Source organism: Trichechus manatus, unplaced genomic scaffold (assembly GCF_000243295.1).
Source record: "Trichechus manatus latirostris isolate Lorelei unplaced genomic scaffold, TriManLat1.0 scaffold00061, whole genome shotgun sequence".
NCBI classification, from domain to species: domain Eukaryota; kingdom Metazoa; phylum Chordata; class Mammalia; order Sirenia; family Trichechidae; genus Trichechus; species Trichechus manatus.
The window spans coordinates 3,926,244-3,948,715 of NW_004443997.1; the positions used below are offsets into that span (position 1 = coordinate 3,926,244).

Below are 22,472 nucleotides of genomic sequence, written 5' to 3' on the forward strand. Positions count from 1 at the left end.
AAAATTACTCTAAAGCAAAGATGAGAAGGTAAGGGGGCGGGGAAACTTGAATAATGGAAACAATACAACCAGAATGGAATGAATGAGAATGACGATACATTGCAAAAACTGTAACCAATATCACTGAATAATTTATGTACAAATTGTGAAATGGGAACTTAATGTACTGTGTAAACTTTCACCTTAAACACAATAAAATATTACTTAAAGAAAAAAAAAGACACTTGCAGGTGGGCAGCAGCTCCTGGAGGGGCCAGGGTACAAATGAAGCAGGAGGGAGCCCTTCGCCTGCCTTCAAGTATACACTTAGATTTTTAAAATCTTCAATTACCTTTCACTTTACATGATGGAACATGAGTTCTATCATTTAGGAACTCAAATAGTACCAAACAACTTAGAACAGAGGTGGGAGTTGGTGATCAGGGAGGAAGTCCACAGGGGCTCCTTGACCAGGGCAGTGGTTACATTCTAATACTTTATAGACGTATTTGTTAAATTGTATTTATATCTTCCATGTACTTTTCTGCATGTACATTTCAAATTTTTAAAAACTGAAAACAAAAAAATCTATAACAAAATAGAGGTTCCTTGCCCCACCCCTCCCCCACACCACAGAAAATCACTTTTGACTCTTTCTGGCTTTTATACATCTCCACAGTTCTAAGAAGGAGCCCTGGTGGCACACTGGTTAAAGCACTTGGCTGCTAACTGAAAGACTGGAGGTTCAAATCCACCAGCCACTCCACGGAACAAAGATGCGACAGTCTGCTTCCATAAAGATTACAGCCTTGGAAACTCTAAGGGGCAGGTCTACTCTGCCCTATAGGGTCACTGTGAGTCGGAATCAATTCAAGGCAACAGACAATGGGTACAGTTCTAAGAGGTGCAAATGGCTTAATGCTCTAGGCAGCTAACAGAAGGCTGGAGGTTGCAGTCCATGCAGAAGCACCAGGCCTGGTGATCTACTTCTGAAACGTCAGCCATGGAAAACCCTATGGAGTGCAGTTCTACTCTGACACACATGGGGTCGCTGTGAGTTGGAATCAACTCGATGGCAACTGGTTTATAGTTCTAAACGATATAAGTATGCCATTTTGTGAGTCATCAGTCTAAGACCCCATCTACAGCCTCCCTATTTTGATGAGGACTTAGCTGTCTTGCCCGGCCACCGCATCCGCTGCCCTGCCCCCAACCCCTCAACAGAGGTACGGTATACCATCACTTGGGTGAAGGAGCCCAGGTGGTGCCGTGGTTAAAGTGTTCGGCTGCGAACAGAAAGGATGGTGGTTCAAACCCACCAGCCGCTCCTCGGGAGAAAGATATGGCAGTCTGCTCCCGTAAAGATTTACAGCCTTGGAAACCCCATGGGGCAGTTCTACTCTGTCCTATAGTCTCTATAAGTTGGAATCGACTCAACGGCAGCAGGGTTTTCACAAGTAATTTGGTAAATTCAGTATTCAGTGTTTCATTAGCCTGTGATCATTATTCACAGAAGAGTTCTGTAGTATACCAAATTCTTTCTTTCATTTGTTTCCCCCCTGGAGTTAATAATGTCATCCATTTGCTTCGTGTTCGCTGCACCTGTTGCTAATTTAGCCCACTCCTTTTAATAGCCTCTAAGTACACCAAAAGCTTGGAGGCTGGAACCCACCTAGCGGCACCATGGAAGAAAGGCCTGGCAATCTGCTTCCATAAAGATGACAGCCAAGAAGATGCTATGAAGGCCAATTCTACTCTGTAACACATGGGGTTGCCAGGAGTCGGAATCAACTCGACGGCAACAGTTTTGGTTTGACACATAAAATAACAGATCAATTTCATTTTTTTTTTTTCCATTGGAGACATCCCTCCTACGATGTCTCTCTTTTCATGTGGACTGCCCGTTCTCTACGCCTCCTACAAAGCTGCCGTTCTAGGGCCTCCCTTTGCTGACATCCTTAGAATTCCCTTGGCTTTACCTCTGGGATTAGATGCATATTTGGGGGTACCTCATGGCTCCCTCTTTCTTGGTGTATTCCCTTATCTGCTGGAGCATAACCTCCAGTCATTTCATCCACTTAAAAAGATAGTATAATGGTAGGGCGCATGACAACGACAGCCTCAATGTGCCTGTAGTGCTCCTGGCTGCACCGGCCTCCCTCCTCACAATCATTCGGAGGTTTCTTCTGATTCTGTGTGGGATCACCTGTCTCCCATCTGTTGCTCTTCTTGGTTTACTTTCTTGTTTCAGTGGAAGGCATCCGCCAGTAGCTTTCTAAGAAAGGGTGTTTGGACAATAAATGTTTTGCGGGCTTGCATGGTCTAAAAATGTCTTTCTTCTGCCCTCACATTTGACCCTACCGTTTGGCTGTGTACGGAATTCTAGGAAGGAAAACCTCCTTCCGACTTCTGGAAGCATTTCGCCATTGTGTTCTGGCTTCCAGGGTTGCTAGAACCAGAGTTGTTCTGATTCCTGATTCCTGATCCTCGACTGCCATTGAGTCAGTTCCAACTCAGCAGCCCTATAGAACAGAGTAGAACTGCCCCAGGGCTTTCCAAGACTGTAATCTTTACAGACTGCAGACTGCCGTATCTTTCTCCTGCAGAGTGACTGGTGGGTTCAAACGGCCAACCTTTCGGTTAGCAGCTGAGTGCTTTAACCAGTGTGCCAGCAGGGCTCCTGATGCCCTGTAAGTGACCTGTTTTTTTTTCATCTGGAAGTTGTAGAATCTACTCTTTGTCCCCAGTATGCTATAGTTTCACACGCTGTGCCCAGGTATGAGGCTGCGAGTCTGTCAGGACCTTTCAGTCTGGAAAACTCATGTCCTGGGAAATTGCCTTCAAGTATTTCCCCCATGATTTCCTCACCTCCTTTTTCTCTATTCTTTCCAGAAGTCCTATTATTTGGATGTTGACATTACTGGACTGGCCCTTTAATTGTTTTTTATTTTCCCCTCTCCTATTTTCTCTCTTTATTCTCCTGTGTGATTGCCTCATCCTCACTGTCTCACTGTGCGGCTGAGTTTTTCATTTCTGCAATTATGGTTTTAATGTCCAAGAGCTTGTTTTTGGTCTTCAAATGCTCCGTTTTTTATAGCGTCCTGTTCTTATGTGTGCTATACCCTCTCTGACTTCTATGCGATCAATGATAGGGTTTTTTGTTGTTTTTTCTTAAAGTTCTCCTGGCATGGTTTCTGTTTCTTCCAAGTTTCCTGTGACCATTTCTTTGGGCCCTGTCTTCCATATTAGGAACTGGACTCAAATGTTTGAGAAGCCCTGAGAAGCCCTAGTTACCTCAAGACTAAACCAAAAAAAAAAAAAACCAACCAAATTCGTTGCCATTGAGTTGATTCTGACTCATAGTGACCCTACAGGACAGAGTAGAACTGCCCCATAGGGTTTGCAAGGCTGTAATCTTTATGGAAGCAGCCTGCCACATCTTCCTCCTGCAGAGTAGCTGGTAGGTTCGAACTGCTGACCTTTCAGTTAGCAGCTGAGCACTTAACTATTGCACCACCATGGTAGGGACTAACGAGCAAGCGAGAAGCACAGAGCCTGTGGGTGTGGCTGGCTGACTGTGAGCTTCAACATAGGGTGATCTGGAAGGGTTGTTTGTTGGGGAGCTCCATGTCAGTATCTTTAACGTCTTCCACCCTCGCTGGTCCGATTCCCTAGGAAAAAGTCTTTTGGTCTTCTGTCTGGAGGACAAAGGTTGGCTGGGGAGAAGAGGGGGTGGACAGGCTGGGCAGTTCTCAGGATCAGTACCTACACAGATCCTTATCCCGTTGCTTGGGATACAGGCCCCACGCCCTCAACTGTGCCCATCAACCCCCAGAGTCCCAAGGCCTTCTATCTTTCCCTCTAGAGAATGAACTGCTGCCTGCTTCTGCTGGGACAGAGGTGGGGTGGTCCCCCAGCCACATGGAGCAGGGGAGGGAATCTAGGACTATTTTACCCAATCCTTCTTATTTTGGTACCCCTGTTCACCCCTCCCCTTCCAGAGGTACAGATGCTGCCAGCTTCTGCATCTGCAGGGGGTCTGCAGTCCAAGTCCCGTAGGTTCTCAGCCTTCCTCGCTGCTTTAGGATTCGGCCTTTTTGGTTCTACTGAGCCAGTTACCACTCGTTCAGCCACTTTCTGGCTTCCAAAACGTGCTTGCTAATATTCCCTCTTGTTCTCCCTGTCTTGACGAATTTCTATCTCTTTTTAAAAATTAATTAATTTTAAAAAGCTCCCTGCTGCCGTTGCGGTGGGATTTTGTAGGAGAGAACCAGTGTGTACGCTCAGTTCACCATCTTAACCTGATAATGGGGTGTTCAAGCTGGGGAGACGTCTGCTAGGAATTAGTTAGAGGTTAATGACCCAGATGTGTGTCCCGCAACTGTGTCATCCGGCACCTTAGGAGGCCAAGGCTAGACGGGGTCAGGAGCCAAAAGTCTCGGTGAAGAACCGATGGGTCACGATGATCACCACCAGCCCGCCACCATAGATTTGTCAAGCTATTAGCTTGTTAACGTAGACATGACCATCCCAGGTATACACCCAGGAGAAGTGAAAGCAGGAACGCCAACAGAAACCTGCATAGCAATGTTCACCGCAGCTCTATTCACAATAGCCAAAAAGTGGAAACCACCAAAATGTCCATCAACAGATGAATGGATGAATACAATGTGGCACATCCATACAATGGTATATTACTCGGCCATGAAGAGAAATGAAATCCGGATGCATGCCACAACAAAGAAGGACCTTGAAAACATCACACTGAGTGAAATAAGTCAGTCACAAAGGAACAGATACTGGATGATCTCACCTACATGAAATAAGCAAAGATATAGAAACCAAAGATTATTAGTGGTTACCAGGGGTGGAAAGGAGGGGGAAGGGGGAGTTTTTGCTTAGGGAGCATTAGTTATGTTAATGGTGGTGGAATGATTTGGAAAAGGATAATAAGAATGGTTGTACAACATGAAGAATGCAATCAGCGTCACTGAATTATACACGTAAAAAAAAAAAAAAGTAGACATGACAGCCTTTTATTTGTGTGAGCAGTGAACAGCAAAGCTGGAAGTAAATAAGCAAGTGAGGAAGAGTGATTCCATTTCTGCTGCCGTTAGTTGCCATTAAATTGGCTCCAACTCCTGTTAGTCTGTTGGACTGTGATGGACTGCATGTTGCTATGATGCTGGAAGCTATGCCACTGGGATTTCAAATAACAGCAGGGTCACCCAAGGTGGACAAGTTTCAGCAGAGCTTCCAAACTAAGATAGACTAGAAAGAAAGACCTGGTGATCTACTTCTGAAAATCAGCCAACGAAAACCCTCCGGATTACAACAGAATATTGTTCAATATAGTGCTGGAAGATGAGCCCCCAGGTTGGAAGGCACTCAAAATTAACAGTGGCCGCAACAATGGACTGCAGTATACCAACGATCATGAAGATGGCACAGGACTGGGCGATGTTTTGTTCTGTTGTACATGGGTTCCATTTTACAAATGGGGAAACAGAGACCTGGCTAGGCAAAATGGGTCACCCAACAAGCCAGCACCCTGGGCTGTTTCCATCACACCAGACCTACCCTTTTACAGGGTAGGCTGGAAATGTTGGGTTTGGACATCTTCTGCTATATAGTCTCTGTGTTCAGTACAGATCTCTCTCCTCACCTCCCACCTCTGGGGACAAGACTAAGCCATGGGAAGAGCCTTCTACAACCCTGTAGCCTGCAGTATCACCCCCATTAGGAGCCAACAAAAGCTTCACCGTCAGAGATGAAGAAACAGACTTCTAGGCCAAAGGATCAAAAAGAGAAATGAATGACAGAAACCCACCATGTTTATCTACCACAATCAACAGGCTACATATTTTCAATTAAGGTTTTCTCTGTTCAGCTGGGCTTAAGCATAGTACCTGAACGAACGGATGGATGGACAAATGAACAAATGGTTTCTGGCCCTTGAGATGGCCTCGTTGCCTCCCATAAACTGCAAGCAGATTTTCTTCTACAACTCCCAGCACTGAGCTGCGGAAATGAAACAGGACTTACAAAAGTACTTTGGAAGGTCAATATCACCTTGCAAATGTGAATGGTGCTTTTATCATAACTGTATTTCAATAACCAGCGAGTTCAGCTTGTTTTTAAGAACTTTATTTACTTACAAAAACAGGCAGGTCTGAGGGCTACAATTTGCCAACCCCCAATCTAGAGAAACAGACACCAAAATGTTAACAGTGGTTATCTCAGGGTGGTTGGATGATGGGTGGTTTCTGTTCTCTTTTCTTTGCCTGTACTTCCTAAATTTTCTGCAGTGACATACTATTTTTCAATAAGAAAAAAAAAGTTATTAAAACCATCTATATGAGACCAAAAGGTCAATAATTACTCTAAAGCAAAAATGAGAAGGGGGCAGGGAAACTAGAGCACTGGGAACAGAACAACCAGAACGTAACTAAAGAGAATGTTGACACGTTGTGAAAAATGCAACTGATGTCACTGAACAATTTGTATAGAAATTGTCAAATGGGAACCTAATTTACTGTCAACTTTCACTGAAAACACAATATTATTTAGAAAGAAAAAGGTTATTAATTTTGTTAACAGAGATGCCCAAAGCCAAGGCCATTCCAGTGTCCTTTGCCAAGGCACTCGGTTAATCTCATCTGCAAAATGGGGATGATAATAGCACATATCTCACAGGGTTGAGAGGATTAAATGAGTCAATACACAGAAAGCAACAGAGGAGTGCCTGGTGCACAAAAATGCTGGATAATTATTTCCATGTGGAATTCCAAGATGGTCAGGGACTGTTGATCTCTCTCTGCCCCTTGCTCCATGAAGCCCAGGGTCTGCTCCCCAACCGTCCACTCTCCTCACTCCTTCCATGGCCTTCCCTGACTAGCTAGCTTTATCCTTTGGCCTCAGAAAGGCCAACAAACATACAAACATTAAAACTCTCGCAATCTGACCTAAAGCTCAACAAAGAAAAACTCAACCATTAGAAAACCACCATGTTGTGTCCAGAGAAAAACCATTCGTGGCCACCATTTTGATATCAAATCTGGCGACAGAGCCCCTCTAATCACAAGCCAGTCAAAACACACAATCAGTCAACACACAATGCTATCAGAATGATCTTCTTTCAAGTCTCCCAGGCTAGCGGCTATTTTGATCTGTTTTTGACAAAGTTGGAGGCAAACCAATGTTGGCTCTAGAGGACTGACCTTCAGCCGGCATTTGCCCCAGTTGACGGAGGAGCACCCTAAGATGAACACTGCTGCACATAAGCCCAGTGCTAAGCCCTGTCCTTATATGGGCGGGCAAGGGTGGGGGCTGAAATGCTCCATGGTGACTTTGGAAATGGCTTCAGGTGCAATCAACTATGCAGTAGATGTTGTCAGCCAAACACCAAACACAGGCAGCTGCCTGAGCACACGACCTGACAGAACCACGTTGGGGAGGGAGAGAAGAAACATTCCTGAGTGTCCGCTGAGGGTCAGATACAGGGGTCTTCTCACTGACTCCGCACAACTCTGTTCATGATGAGGAAACCGAGGCTCAGAGAAGGCCAAGGGACTTAAGCCACACATTCGACAAGTAGCAGAGCTAGGATTCTAATCCAAATCTATCTGACCCCCAAAATCTAATTTCGTGGCAGAAAGATCAGATTATGTGGGATAAATGGGAGCACCTCTATCGTCTGAACATTAAAAAACAAATACTTGCTTTTGAGAGGCAGTACGTATAATGCAGAGTCCCTGGGTGGTGCAAACAGTTAAGGTGCTTGGCTGCTAACCAAAAGGTTGGAGGTTCAAGTTCACCCAGAGGTACCTCAGAAGAAAGGCCTGGTGATCTACTTCTGAAAAAAATCAGCCACTGAAAACTCTATGGAGCACAGTTCTACTCTGACACACGTGGGGTCTCCATGAGTTGGAACTGAAACGCGATGGCAACTGGTATTGGTATGTGTAATGCAAGGTTCTCAACGGGATGACTTTGCTTCCCCAGGGACACTGGGCAATGTCAGGAGCATTTCTGTTGTCACACCTTGGGGGTGCTCCTAGCAACCAGTGGGTACAGGCCAGGAATGCTGCTCAATATCCTACAATGCACAGGACAGCCCACACCACAAAGAATGATCCAGCCCAAGTGTCAATAGTCGGTGGCTGAAAAACCCTGGTAGACTGGCGCCATCCTCTTGTGCTCTGAATCCAGAATCCACCACCTATGAACTGTACAATCCTGGGCAAGTTACTTCAATACCTGTGCCTGGGTTCCCTCACAGGATGGAAACATTAGTAATATTAATAGTATCTGCCCCATCAGGCTGTCGTCTGGGCTCAGCACAGGGCCTGGCCCACAGTCAGGCCTCAGCCACTTTGCTCTGGTACCTCTTTCCAGTGGAGCCATCAAGGAGCCCAGGAGTGAGGACTTGGGCTCAGGCCCTGACTGTAACCAGCCCAGTGAGCTATCTGCAGTCTACGTTAAATTCCTTACCCTCTCTCTTCTTTTATAACACAGGGATGGCAACAGCACCCTGGGGGCCCCTGACTGCTGGGAGCTGAGAGCTGATGGCAGCGAAGGCAGCTGCTGCGCCGTGCAACGCTTGCAGGGCCAAACGTCCTACTATCACCAAGCAAGTAAGCACGAAAGGACATTGTGTAACCAAGACTGATAGCTTTAACTTACCTTTCAGACAGCACAAAACTGGGATCCCAGAAAAATAGAGCCTGAGAAATGTCTCAGGTCACCCACTCCACAGTGGATGGCCTCTTTAGCCAGGCCAGGGGTGGGCAAACTACAGTTCCAGGGCCAAATCTAGCCCATCAACTGTTTTTGTATGACCCACAGGCCCACAGGCTAAGAATGGTTCTTACAACTTTAAATGGCTGGGGGGAAAAAAAAATCACAAGAAGGGTATTCTGTGACATGAGAAAATATATGAAATTCACAATTCAATGTCCATAAATAAGGTTTTGCTGGAACATAGCCATGCCCATTTGTTTATATATTGTCTATGGCTGTTTTCCTAGGGGCGGTGCAAATGGTTAACATGCTCAGCTGCTAACCAAAAAGTTGGAGGTTCGAGTCTACCCAGAGGTACCTAAGGAGAAAGGCCTGGTAATCTACTTCCGAAAAATTAGCCACTGAAAACCCTATGAAGCACACTTCTACTGATGCACATGGGTTGCAAGAGTCAGAGTCAACTTGATGGCAACTGGTTATTGGTTATATGGCTGTCTTCATGCTCTAATGGTGGAGATAAATAGTCCTGACAGAGACTATATGGCTGGCAAAGCCTGAAATATTTATTAGCTGGCCCTTCAGAGAAATAGTTTGCCGACCCCTGAGCTAGGAAGCATTTTTCAACCCTGACTGCATAGCCTACCACCTGAGGAGCTTTAAAAAATACTGATGCCCTAACAAGTTCATAAAGAAAATGTTCTACATCCTACTTTGGTGAGTAGCGTCTGGGGTCTTAAAAGCTTGTGAACAGCCATCTAAGACACTCCACTGATCCCAACCCATCTGGAGCAAGGAAGAATGAAAAAAAACAAAGACACGAGGGAAAGATTAGTCCAAAAGACTAATGGACCACAACTACCACAGCCCCCACCAGACTGACTCCAGTACAACCAGATGGTGTCTGGCTACCACCACTGACTGCTCGGACAGGGATCACAATAGAGGGTCCCCATAGAGCTGGAAAAAAATGTAGAACAAAATTCTAACTGACAAAAAAAAAAAAGACCAGACTTACTGGTTCTGATAGAGACTGGAGAAACCCCAAGAGCATGGCCCCCTGACACACTTTTGGCTCAGTACTGAAGTCACTCCCAAGGTTCACCCTTCAGCCAAACACTGGACAGGCCCATAAAACAAAATGAGACTAAATGAGCATACCAGCCCAGGCGCAAGGATGAGAAGGCAGGAGGGAACAGGAAAGCTGGTAATAGGGAACCCAAGGTCGAGAAGCGGAGAGTGTACATGTCGTGGGGTTGGCAACCAAAGTCACAAAACACTATGTGTACTAATTATTTAATGAGAAACTAATTTGCTCAAGTACAATTTTAAAAAAAAAACAACTGATGCCCGGGCCCTACTCTGGACTAATTAAATCAGGATCTGGGGGTGGGGTGGGGGGCGGGGTGGAGATCCAGGCATCTACATTTTTCCAAAGCTCCCCAGGAAAATCTAATGTGCATCCAGGGGTGAGAACCACTAACAGATCAACAATGGACATTTCCACACAGGCAGCTGGCCAAGACTCTGAGCAGAATCTCCACGCGGTGACATCACTCACGATGGGATACTACAGGACTCGAAGAAGACCAGACTCTTCTTCCTCCCCCTCCCCAGCTTATTTCACAGCATTCAACTCAGTCTCCTCCAAGAAGCCCTTCTCCAAGCATAGACGCCACATTTATTTCTCCAGCCCCTGAACTCCGATACTGTTCACGCTCCAAGGGACACTGTTCAGCATGTGGGACCTTGCCTACTTACTCCTTGTGGCTCCTCAGCTAGATGGCCAAGGCCTTTAAGACAGGATCCCAAGCCCTCTGGCACTCTGGAAGACTTCTGCAACAGAACCCTGTCATCACTGTCATCAGTTAAGGCAAGTGTTTGTGCTGACCCAGGACAGTGCCAAGGCCAACAACTCTAGAGTATGGGGAGATCAGGTACACTGCTGGGCACTAGGGCTGGACAGCCTCATAACCCTGTCAGGAGTCTCCCCTTTGACAGATGAGGAAACCGAGGTTTAAAGGGTTGAGGGTACTTGGTCAAGGTCACAGGGCTACTAAGTGTCAGAGTCAGGTTGTCTAACTCCATCTTTTTAGCAACTCTAAGTCAAGAGAAGAAGCCAGGAGAATGAACAAGTTTGTTTTAGAAGTACAGCCAGAGTGCTCCTTAGAAGCAAGGATGGAGAGACTTCATCTCACGTTCTTTGGACATGTTATCAGGAGGGACCAGTCCCTGGAGAAGGACGCCATGCTTGGTAAGGGAGAAAGTCAGCGAAAAAGAGGAAGACCTACAACAAGATGGATTGACACAGTGGCTACAACAATGGCTCAAACATAGCAACGACTGTGAGGATGGCACGGGGCCTGGAAGTGTTTTGTTCTGTCGAGCATAGGTCACTATTAGTCGGAACTGACTCGACAGCACCTAACAACAACAACAAGCTAAGAGATGAAAGATTCAGCCACCTAATAAAGCATTTCGTATTATTATAATTACAGCCACCACACATCTTGGATTTGCCAACATAATTCCAACCTCTTCCAAATTTATTCTTTTAGATTAAAGTGGTTTGCAAAATGTATTCTTTGGGATTAAAGTATGCAATTAAATGTGATTCAAGATTTATATGTTAAACTTTTCAAGTAAACAGCTTTACAGATCAGGGGAAAAAATTATCCTTTGCAAACCACACAGTCAGTGATTTGGGTACACTCTAGGAACTGAGTGGTTTTGCCACAGGAGTCAGATCACACCCCCAAACATAGAAGAAACCTGACCTCCGTGCTCCATGAGAGACTCCGTGTGCAAGAAACTCCGTGATCCAAACCCCAGCTCTCTGTACCTTACAGGACCTTTCCTCAGTCACAGCTGTGAGCACCCCAGTGAGGGTCTGTTAAGTCTCCTCTGAAGAAGGACCAAAGAACTGGAAGGTCCAGCCTTCCTTCTGTCCGCCTGGCAGCATGTCTTTCTGAACCTTCCATCTGTGGAGCTAAACAACCTCTGAGCCCCTTCCAGCTTCACAAATCCTTATTTCCCTGGAATGGTCTCAAGTTGCAGCAACTTTTTAGTTACGCAGCTGGGTCCTCTACCTTCTGACTAGTTCAGCATTAGGACAGGCATCTCATTATTAAACTGTTCACCATGGTGACCCTGCTGGTATTTGAAATATCAGTGTCATAGCTTCCAGCATCACAGCAACACACAAGCCATTACAGTACGACAAACTGACAAATGGATGGTGAGCAGGTTTCAGTGGAGCTTCCAGACTAAAACAGATTAGGATGAAAGGCCTGGCAATTTAGTTCTGAGAATTAGCCAGTGAAAACCAGAATATTGTCTGATACTGTGCTGGAAGATGAGTCCTCTAGGTTAGAAGGCACTCAAAATCAATGACTCATCCATCCCCTGAGTACACTTTTTAGCGAAATAACAGACTGGCACACAAAATAAAGGATGTTATCCATGAGTACAGTGCTCCATTAAAAAATCATCTATATGAGACCAAAAGGTCAATAATTACTCTAAAGCAAAAATGAAAAGGGGGCAGGGAAACTAGAGTACTGGAAGCAGAACAACCAGAACGCAATTAAAGAGAATGTTGATGCATTATGAAAAATGTAACTAATGTCATTGAATAATTTGTGTAGAAATTGTCAGATGGGAACCTAATTTGCTACGTAAACTTTCACCAAAAACAATAAAACATCATTAAAAAAAAACAAAAAACAGTGGACTCAAGCATACCAGTGATCATGGGGATGGCACACAACTGGGCAATGTTTCATTCTGTTATACATGAGATTGCCATGACTCGGAGCCAGCTTGATGGCAACTAACAACAACATATTTTTAAAGAAAAAAGTTGTTATCTCAAAGCAATAGAACCTGGAGGCCTACAGAGTAGGCCCTTTGGGTTATGAATGCAAATCCCAGTTCTGCTCTTACCAGCCCCAGGGCCTCAATTTCACCACTTCGTGCCCCATCCTGGTGTTGTGAAGAGCCCATGAGATCGCACCCACCAAGCTCTCAGCCTGGACTGCTGAAAGCACCCCAGGAATGGTAGCAGTTATACTGTTGCATCTGTCTGCCTTGAGTTTGAGTTACTGAGATGACATCCAGTTCCCCCATTGCATGAGGAGTCCCTGGAGGTAAGAGGTCATAGCTCCCAAATATTTTTGTGTCCCTTCCTGTTCCCAGATGCAGGCCTGACACGTAGGTGTTCAGGGACTGCTTATGGATCAAGTAAATTGATCCTAAGAAAATAACAAAGAATGGAAGCAGAGATTTGGCTACTTTATAATAGCAAAAAGAAAAAAGAGAAATAGACTAAATATCCACCAACTGGGTATTGGTCATTCATTTTACAGTATACCCACTTAAAGTAAACACTATGGACCCAGTAAAAAGTGTGCTGTAGATAAGGGGTTCGCAAACTCTTTCTATAAAGGGCTGGACAGTAACTAGGTTTCATGGATCAGATAAACTCTGTCCAATCCTGCCACTGAAACACGAAAGCAGACACAGACAGTACATAAACGAATGAATGTGGCTATGTCCCAATCAAACTTTACTGATGGAAACCGAAATGTGAATTTCAGGTAACTCTCATGTGTCACAATATAGCATTCTTCTGTTTTTTTGTTTTGTTTTGTTTTAATCCATTTGAAAATGTAAAAACCAGTCTTAGCTCACAGGCCATACAAAACGAGGCCGGGAGCCACCATTTGCCAAACATGATGGTAGAAGAATACTTCATGTTTAGTAAAAGCGTAAGTTACAACATATTCTGTGCGGTTCAAGTTTACAAATAAAAGCGTATCTGCACAGAAAAAAGGCTGCAAGGATAGACAACTGTTAAGAAAGATTATGGGTTGTGGAATATGGATGATGTTTGTTCCTTTTTGCTTATTGATAAATTTCTAAATTTTGAAAAAAACTAATAAGTGCTCAGGCACAGAGATGTCTACCCTGATCCGCTCAAAAAATGACCTTGGGCGTGATACCTGCTCAGGTCCAGCTGGATTCCCCCTAAGCTTCACAATCACTAGGCCTTAAAAAGACCAGGCTTCCACAGCCATCCTCTTTCTCAAGGATAGGGAGAAAGGGTGGCCTCCCACAGGTCAATCTTGAGGCACACGTGATCTCCTGGGTGCACCCCCACTCCAGTCAACGTCTCTGCCAAATGGAGCTGGACTCTCCCAGCTCTTCTCCAGCCAAGAGCGGCTAACATCTTTGCAAGGCGGGCTCCATCTCCCATCGGCAGAAGCGAAGCCTGCACTCCCTGGGGAGGGCTGGTGGGGGGTGGGGGTGGTGAGGGTTAGACAAGAGGGTAGTGTTGGCAAGGGGACACTCGGCCGTCTCACGCGGGGGGTGGGGGCGCGCGAGGGGGGTGCATAAGTCTGTAAAAGGCTACCGAACGGTCAGTATATTAAAGGAGCAGGCTTACTTACTTTACTTTGCGATCAGGGAAACAGACCTTGCACTTGGCAGGACTCATGCTGACAGCCCCGCCGACCAATCCCACCGGGTTCCTGCAGGGGTGCAAAGCATGCACCCCCTAACCCTCTGAGGTAGACCCGGGCCCTGGGACTCAGCAAGGCAGCCAAGTGGCGACGTGGAGGTGAAGGCGCGATTCCACAGCGACTTTGGCTCGATTCTGCGGCAGCCGGCAGGCGCCTAACTCCACGCCGCGCCTCCTCCATCCCGAAATGCGCGCTGCGTGCCAGTGTCGGGGATCGACGCGCCCGCCCGGGTCCCGCCCCGCGCAACCCCTCCTAGACCGGCCCGCCCCTGGCCCCGCGCCCCACCCACTGGACCGGGCCCCGCGTTCCGCCCCAGACCGGCCCCGCCCCTGGACTGGCCCAGGCAACGAGCCCAGCCAATCGCAGAGTGGCCGCTGACCTTGGGCGCGGGTGAAACCAAAAAAACCCTTTGCGTGGAACAGATTCGTCTCCCAGCTATCCTACAGGACAGAGTAGAACGGCCCCATAGGATTTCCAAGGAGCGGCTGTGGATTGGAACTGGTGACCTTTTGGTTAGCAGCTTGAGCTCTTCACCACTGCGCCACCAGAGCTCTCCTTGGGCTCCTACCTCCCAACCCCACTACCCTGGCTGTGGTACGCGAGTTCTAGGACGGACTACCGTGACATATGGGCAGCTGGAGAAAATTCTGAAGCACATAGCACGTTTGAATACACACACAATAGGGAAGTGGTGGAAAATGCGGGCAACTTAAAAAGAGAGGTGCCCCCACTCTGCCTGTTAAAAGCCCCCTTGGTCAAGTCAGCTTTCGCTTCCACTTTCCTGCTTTTGCTTATTCTTTCAATTCTTCCGCAGGTACGCGTTTGCTCCACACTCTCCCAGTGAGCTTCCGGGATACACCTTGAGCCCCTGGGGTCCCCTAGTAAAGTGAGGGCCACACACAGTGGCCCTAAATAAACTCTTGATAAGACTAACAAGCATATGCTGTGCCTTCCGTGCCTTTGTCTCATTTAACCTTCACAGCAGTCCTATTGTGTTTATCCACACTATACAGATAAGGAAACCAAGGCCCACGTGGGAAGTGGGTTGCCCAGCTCACAGAGCCGGTGATTTGAACTCAGACAAACTGATGCCAGTTAGGATGAATGCATGCTTTTCCAAGTAGTTACAATAAACACAAAGTATCCTAAACACTGCTGCTCAGAAAACAGAGCAATAATAATAAATGTAACCTAGGTTCACAAACACAAGCAAACAAACACTAAATAGTGTAAATTTTTGCGAATAATTTCCTTTCAAAAGACGCAGGCAGGGCCAAACCTCCAGGGGGCGCCATTCGCGTGGCCACAATGTGAACAGCGACTCCCCTGGAGTTGTAAAGCCTGAGAACACCGGTTAGTTGTTCTCAAACCATATGTTAAACATGTCTACAACTGGTTTAAAACAAACAAAAAAATAAGTGAATAAAATTCTCAGTTCTTCAGAGTTTCTAGAAGGTCCTTCATGGCCCTTCTTCTCCAAAAAAGAAACCCACATTAGGCTGACTTCTTTTTGACAGTTTCAAACTCAACCCAAAAAGTATTACTCTCTCAAATGACTCAAATTTAAATGTGTTGTTAGTTGCCGTCAAGTTGATTCCAACTCATGGAGACCCATGTGTGTAAAGTAGACCTGCTCCATAGGGTTTTCAAGGCTGCGACCTTTCAGAAGTGGATTGCCAGGCCTTTCTTCCGAGGGGGGGATTCGAACCACCAACCTTTAGGTTAGTAGTTGTCGAACGCTTAACCGTTCATGCCACCCAGGGACTAAATTCAAATTTAACCAACTCAACATAGGAAGAGCATTAAAATCGGGAAATAGCCTATATCAGCCCATTTGCTACCCAAAGTCAGTCAGAATCATACGGAAGAGAACTGCTCGCCACTTGACGGGCATTGCTCTATTTTTTAATTTTCCGTTTTTGCCCAAACCCCAACACTCCTTGGAACCCTGTATTTTAACTTCTCTGTTTAGACATCCTTAGAGATAGCCTAATCCACCTTGCTTTTTACCTGGGGCTCTCCAGAAAGGGATTTCACTTAGATATGGGTGGTTTTGTGCTTCATCAGAGGTATAATAACTTGGATTTTTCTCTACCTGCGTCATCTGTAGGAACAGAAGGCAGGAGGGAAAGAATAATGTGCACACCCATGCACAACACCACCGTTATGCAAACATCAACAGTTGGGGTTTGCAGTGAAGCAGTTCAAAGGCGGCTGTAGGTGTAATCTTGGGCTACAAGCTCTTCCTCTCAGACTTGTCAAAAGTTAAATTTTACTTGCTGGTATTGCAGAGGGAAAACCCAGGTCAGTGAAAATACATACACACAACATCAACAAGAAAATGCAGTGTGCACATGAGTAACAGCATAGCGGAAGGACCCGTGGAAGGGCTGGCCTTGGTCCTGTACCTACCTGCTGTGTGACCTTGGGCAAATTCTTTCTCCCCACATCCTTATCTAGAACATCATCCACTATAACATGCTTTCATTAAAAAGGAAAATAAAATGAAATAATCCCTTTTAATATATGATGGTAGGAAATGTTATATTAAGTATAGAGCAGAAGTGAATCATTTTTCTAAAACAGGATACTGATGGTTGAGGAAGGGGGAAAGAAGTCATCATTTTTAGATGCTCTTTAACAAAAATCAGTTGCTGTCGAGTCAATTCAAACTCATGGCAGCCTCATGTGTTAGAGTGGAACTGTGCTCCATAGGGTTTTCGGTGGCTGATTTTTTGGAAGTAGACCATCAGGCCTTTCTTCCAAGGCACCTCTGGGTGGACTCAAACCTCCAACCTTTCAGTTAGCAGCTGAACACATTAACCTTTGCACCACCCAGGGACGCCGACTGCTCATTGCCCTGGATTTTTTAATAGCTGACCTTGCCCAAACCTCAAAAAGGACAATTCAAAGAGAGGGATCCCTTTTCTTAAGCTCCCGGAAATTATTTCAGGAGCTAAAGTGATTTGAAAATTGGGTTTCTGCCAGGTTCTTCCAAAATAACTAAATGAATAATTAAATACAAACCTTATAGAAAGATACCTGACACTCTATTCAGGGACAAATAAAAACACGTGCATGGTGATGGTAGCACAACATGGTGAATATAACTAATGTCACTGAATTCTATACTTAAAAATGGTTAAAATGGCAAACTTTTTGTTATATATATTTTATCACAATAAAATTTAAAAAAAAAATAAGCCCCTCTCACCAAAAAGAAAAAAAAAGAAAACAACAACAACCGTAGACAGCTTAAAGTTTTAGGACCTGATTACTACCTGGAACTGGAGCCCTGGTGGTGCAGTGGTTAAGTGCTCAGCTGCTAACCAAAAGACTGGCAGTTCAAATCCACCAGCCGCCCCTTGGAAACCCTATGGGGCAGTTCTACTCTGTCCTATAGGGTCGCTATGAGCCAGAATCGACTCGACAGCAATGGATTTACTACCTAGAGCTGGTGAGAAGAAGGGAAAATGGTGACGGTCACCAGGAAGCAGCGGGGCTGCTCCCACTGCGAGCTCACCCAGGGTTCTATTTGGGGGGGCGATGCCACATGCCTCACCCCAGTTCAGTTCCCTGATGTTCCCTAAACTTCCGGGCAGGGCCCCCCTCCTTCATGTCCAGACCCCACAGACCCTCACTCTCCTTCCTGGGTCACCAGCCTGCGTGGCTAAACCTCTCTTACCTCAAGACTCCCAACACAGAAGGGGAGGTTTTGGAAGTGTGGGGTTGGGGGAGCCCCAGCACCTGTGGGCTACTGTCATTTTATCAGGGCACTTCACCTGACTTTTCGCTTGCTCTTCCTCCTCCACGAACAAAGGTTGTTACATCTTAAAGGCATGTGCCTGGCCAGGGCTCGGGAATGGCCAGGGTCACAGGCAATGACTTTGGGGGTGGCCAATTCAACTGATGGGAGCTGGACGAGCCTCTGGGCTGGCTGCACCAGACATCCCCCACCCTGCGATCTCAACAATCCTGTGAGGTAGGCACTATTATTATCCCGCTTTGACAGAGGAGGAACTGCGGCTCGGAGAGGTAATGAGACTGGTCTGAGATTTGAACCCAGACCTGGCTGACTCTGGGACCTGGGTCCTTCCCCTGACACTGAGCATCTTATTTAATCATGATCACGCTGGGATAAAGACTATACGCGACGTTTTTCAGCTAAAAGAGTTAACTGCCAACTCATGAAAATGCTGTTCATTTCAGAGTTTGTCTTAATTTCAAGGCTGCGGCTGAGGGATTCTGAACCTGCTGCATTCCATTCAGTCCACACATGCAGCCCACAGGGTAGGTACTATGAGTCAGAGGTGGCTTTGAGCCTGGGTATCTTACCCCAGGGCCCACTTGCACTAACCACATACTTCTTTCTAAATAAAATGGGATCCCTCTGAACAGCAGTCTTCTATAACCTTCATTTAGAAGTATGTCGGCAACTATTTTTGCCACACCATGTAACGTTCTCACTAGCTTCGTTTCTAAGGGCTGTATGCGAATGCCAAATCTTGGGAACTGTTTCAAATCCAAGGAAAGGCCAAGTCCCAACACCTGCTCCAAGATGAACCTAAAGGGGAACAGAGGGCAGAGATCTCAACAGATAGTATGAAGTCAATGGATGTAAATTTTTAGCTAGCCCTTGTCAGGTGAGAAAAAAATGCAACTTTTTATAACCATATGAAAGACAAAAGAGTTGTTCTGATGCCAGAAGCTATGATCCCTGTATTTTAAATACCAGCAGGGTCACCCATGGTGGACAAGTTTCAGTGGAACTTCCAGACTAAGACAAGCTAGGAAAAAAGGCCTGGTGATCTACTTTTGAAAATCAGCCAGTGAAAACCCTGTGGATCACAACAGAATACTGTCCAGTATAGTGCTGGAAGATGAGCCCCCTCGCTTGGAAGGGACTACACCATAGCCGCAACAATCGACTCAAACATACCAATGATCATGAAGATGGTACAGGACCAGGTAACATTTTGTTCTATTATACATAAGGTCGCCATGAGTTGGAGCCGACTTGACGTCAGCTAACAACAATGAAGACAGAAGAAAAATTCAAAGTTGGAGTTTAATCCCAGGACTAGTCTGCCAAGTCACAGACTACATGCCAACAGAGTTTTGTGACAACAGAAATTCTACTGCTGCTAAAGAGCAACAGCAAAATGGCTTTTCATCCATCCATCCACCCATCATCCAGCTATCCATCCATCCATCTATCCATTCATTCATTCCTACACTCATTCACTCATCAATTGCTTTGCATGTCCTGGGAATGCAGAATTCTGCCTTTGGCAAGCTTGTGTTGCTCCTTTTATTCATGCACTTGACAAATGTTCGTTGAGTCTCTATGAAGCAGCACTAGGCTAGGCAGTGGGGAGCAGAAACCTTGATGAGTACGGACAAATATGGCCCTGCCTTCATGGTGCGTGCAGTCTAGCACCAGGAGACAGGTGACAACCAAGTAAACAAATAAGGAAACTTATATGAGACACTATCTCAAGGAGTGAATGTTGTGAAGACAACAAACCGGGCTGATTGATCAAGAAACTGAGGCAGGGGAGGGGAGGAGGGGAGGGGTGAAATACTTGAAAGGTGGAGGGGGACAGGGAGGTGACTTTGATAAGCCAGCAGGCAAAGAGCTGGGGCCGAGGCAGGACCAGCTACATAATTTGCAGGGCCCAGAGCAAAATGAAAAGGCGGGCACCTTGTTCAAAAATCTTTAGGAATTTCGAGAAGGGACCACAGAGCATGAAACCAAGCTAGAGGCCCTAGCGGTGAAGTGGTTAAGTGCTTGGCTGCTAATCAAAGGGTTAGCAGTTCAAATCCATCAGCTGCTCCTTGGAAACCCTATGGGGTCACTATGAGTTGGAATCGACTCAACGGCAATGGTTTTTGTTTTTGTTTTGTTTTGTTTTTTGGGGGGCCTTCTAAGCACAAGACCCTGAATGACTGACCACAGAGGGGGCACACACAAGAAGCCAGCCCTGGTGGGAGGGCTGGGGTGGGGGAGGGGAGCATTTCAGTGCAGAGGGAACAGCGAGCGCAAAGGCCAGAATGGTGATGGGACAGTGAGTGTTCTGGGATAATAAGGTCACAGCAGGAAGGAGAAGGCCCTTTGAAGACTGCTTCAGAAAGAGCTTCCTCCCGAACCACAAAACTAAACACATGTGTTTTCCATCTATTCCAAGCTGATCTCACAATTGGCAGCCTGGAGGAAGGGGCCAGTGTGGGCCACCAGGAGGTGGCCTTCCAGAGAGGAACAAAAAAACTCCAAACCAAACTCGTTGTGGTCAAGTCAACTCCAACTCATAGCGACCCTATAGGACAGAGTAGAACTGCCCCATAGGGTCTGAGGGAAAGAAGGCTAAAACAGAAGGGAGGTTCTCTCTGCTGGCAAAGTTGTGGTTGATGGCTCTTCTCTTATCACTGCTTTCCTGCATGTCCCAAATGGTCTACCTGGAACTTCTACGTTACATTTGTAATTTGGGGTGGGGGGTGGGGAAGGTTTCTAATGTAAAAAGCCACGGATTGTGTCCCTGGGATAGTCCCACCTGCTAGGGACCTATGGGTATCCGTTGCCAAAAATCACAGGAATGGGTGTAGGTTACCTTATCCAAGTTTCTGCTTTTTTAGGCCTTACAGGGGAAAGCATGTTTTCTTGTTGCTAGTTCCATGTCGAATGAACGAATGGATGAACAAACTGATGTCTCTTCAGGAGGCGGGGAGAACCTCCCTCCTGGTCAGCCTGAGCTCCTTCTGTTTAAATTATAACTATTTACACACAAGTTTACCTGCCCCAGCTAGGCTGAGATGGTCTAGAAAGCCAGTTTCCTGGCATGGGGCCCTGTACACATAGTAGGTGCTCATAAATGATTTTGAAAAGAGGGAAGGAAGGGAGGTGGAAAGGCTTATGTCTTCTACTTTTTATACAAAGAAAACAAAAAACAAAACCTATTGCCATCAAGTTGATCCCGACTCATGGCAACCCCAGGTGTTACAGAGTAGGACTGCTCCATGGGGTTTTCTTGGTTGTAATCTTTATGGATGCAGACCACCAGGCTTTTCTTCTGCGGCGCTGCTGGGTGGGTTTGAACCACCAACCTTTAGGCTAGGAGTTCAGCACAAACCATTTGCATCACCGAGGGACCACTTTTTACATAGCTCTCCCCAAAGTGTTAAAGTGTCGCGGATGGCTTGACTGAGCAGGTGAAGGGAAGGGGAGGGTGCAGGCCCACCCAAGCTCTGCACGGGAAGGAGAAAGGGCACCTTACCTCATAGTAGGGACAGTGGTATCAGGTTCGCCTGCAGTCGGAGCAGCATCTAGGGACAGGGTCGCCAGGCTGGCCCGGCTGCCCTTCTGGGAAGATTCTCGGAACGAGCTGGCGCCGGGGTCTTCGTCAGAGGAGTTGTCATCAAAGGAACCCAGGATGAAGTTGGTCATCAGCTGCCTCTTGATGTGAGCCTGCTTCTTGTCTTCTTTGGAGGAGGACCTGGCTTGCTGGCCCTGGAGCCTGGCCAGGGAGGACAGGCCATTGGTTTCTGGAGCTGTGGTCACTGTCCCATTGGCTTGGAGTTCTGGGGAGGCCGACAAGTCATTGGAGGAAGAGGGGTTTCTCAGGGCCTTCTGGTGTGGAGGTGGCCGGGAAGTTCTCCGCTGAGAGGCATCTTTGAATTCTTTAAGGGAGGCTGGCTCGGCCTCTTTAGGCGTCTTTGGCAGTGAGCTGTAGTCGTCATTTTTCTGCAACCGCTCCCCTGAGCTGTCTGAGGCTGGAAAGGGCTCCTGGCTCTGAATGAAGCTTGCTCGGGATTTGCTCTTGGTGACCAGGCTGGAGTCCATCATGGTCTTCCAGATTTTTAACCAGGAGAAGGTCAGGTAGGAAAAAATCAGACAGGACACAAAAAGAAGTAGGACCATTGAGAAAACCTGTAAGGAGAAAGGAGAGGCATCTTACCGTCTACTTAACTGAGCGATTTCTCTCTCAGAGGAGCAGGCCGGCGAAAGGCAGTTAGGTTCCGGGTGTCAGCAAAGGGGCTAGAGGGGAGGAGCCCTGGGCAGAATGGAGACAGGCTCACCTCCCAGCTCAGCCACTAACTTGCTCTGTAGCCTTGGGCATGTTCCTTAAACCCCTCTGGGTCTCAGTTCCTCACCTCTCATTGAGGCACACCAGTGGATGCTCACCACAGTTCACAAACATGCGTGTGAGAGAGCTGAGTGAGATCATGTGTGTTAAA

General features: G+C 46.6%; 1 protein-coding gene across 1 annotated transcript in view; it reads right to left on the reverse strand.

The window, feature by feature from the left end:
- Nucleotides 1-22,155, reverse strand: part of ACACB (acetyl-CoA carboxylase beta) — a 127,144-nt gene extending 104,989 nt beyond the window's left edge. The window contains exon 1 of the mRNA XM_004378989.2: nucleotides 21,512-22,155. Within this exon, the coding sequence (XP_004379046.1) occupies nucleotides 21,512-22,155 (644 nt within the window). The remainder of the gene's footprint in view (nucleotides 1-21,511) is intronic.
- Between the last annotated feature and the right edge of the window lie 317 nt (nucleotides 22,156-22,472).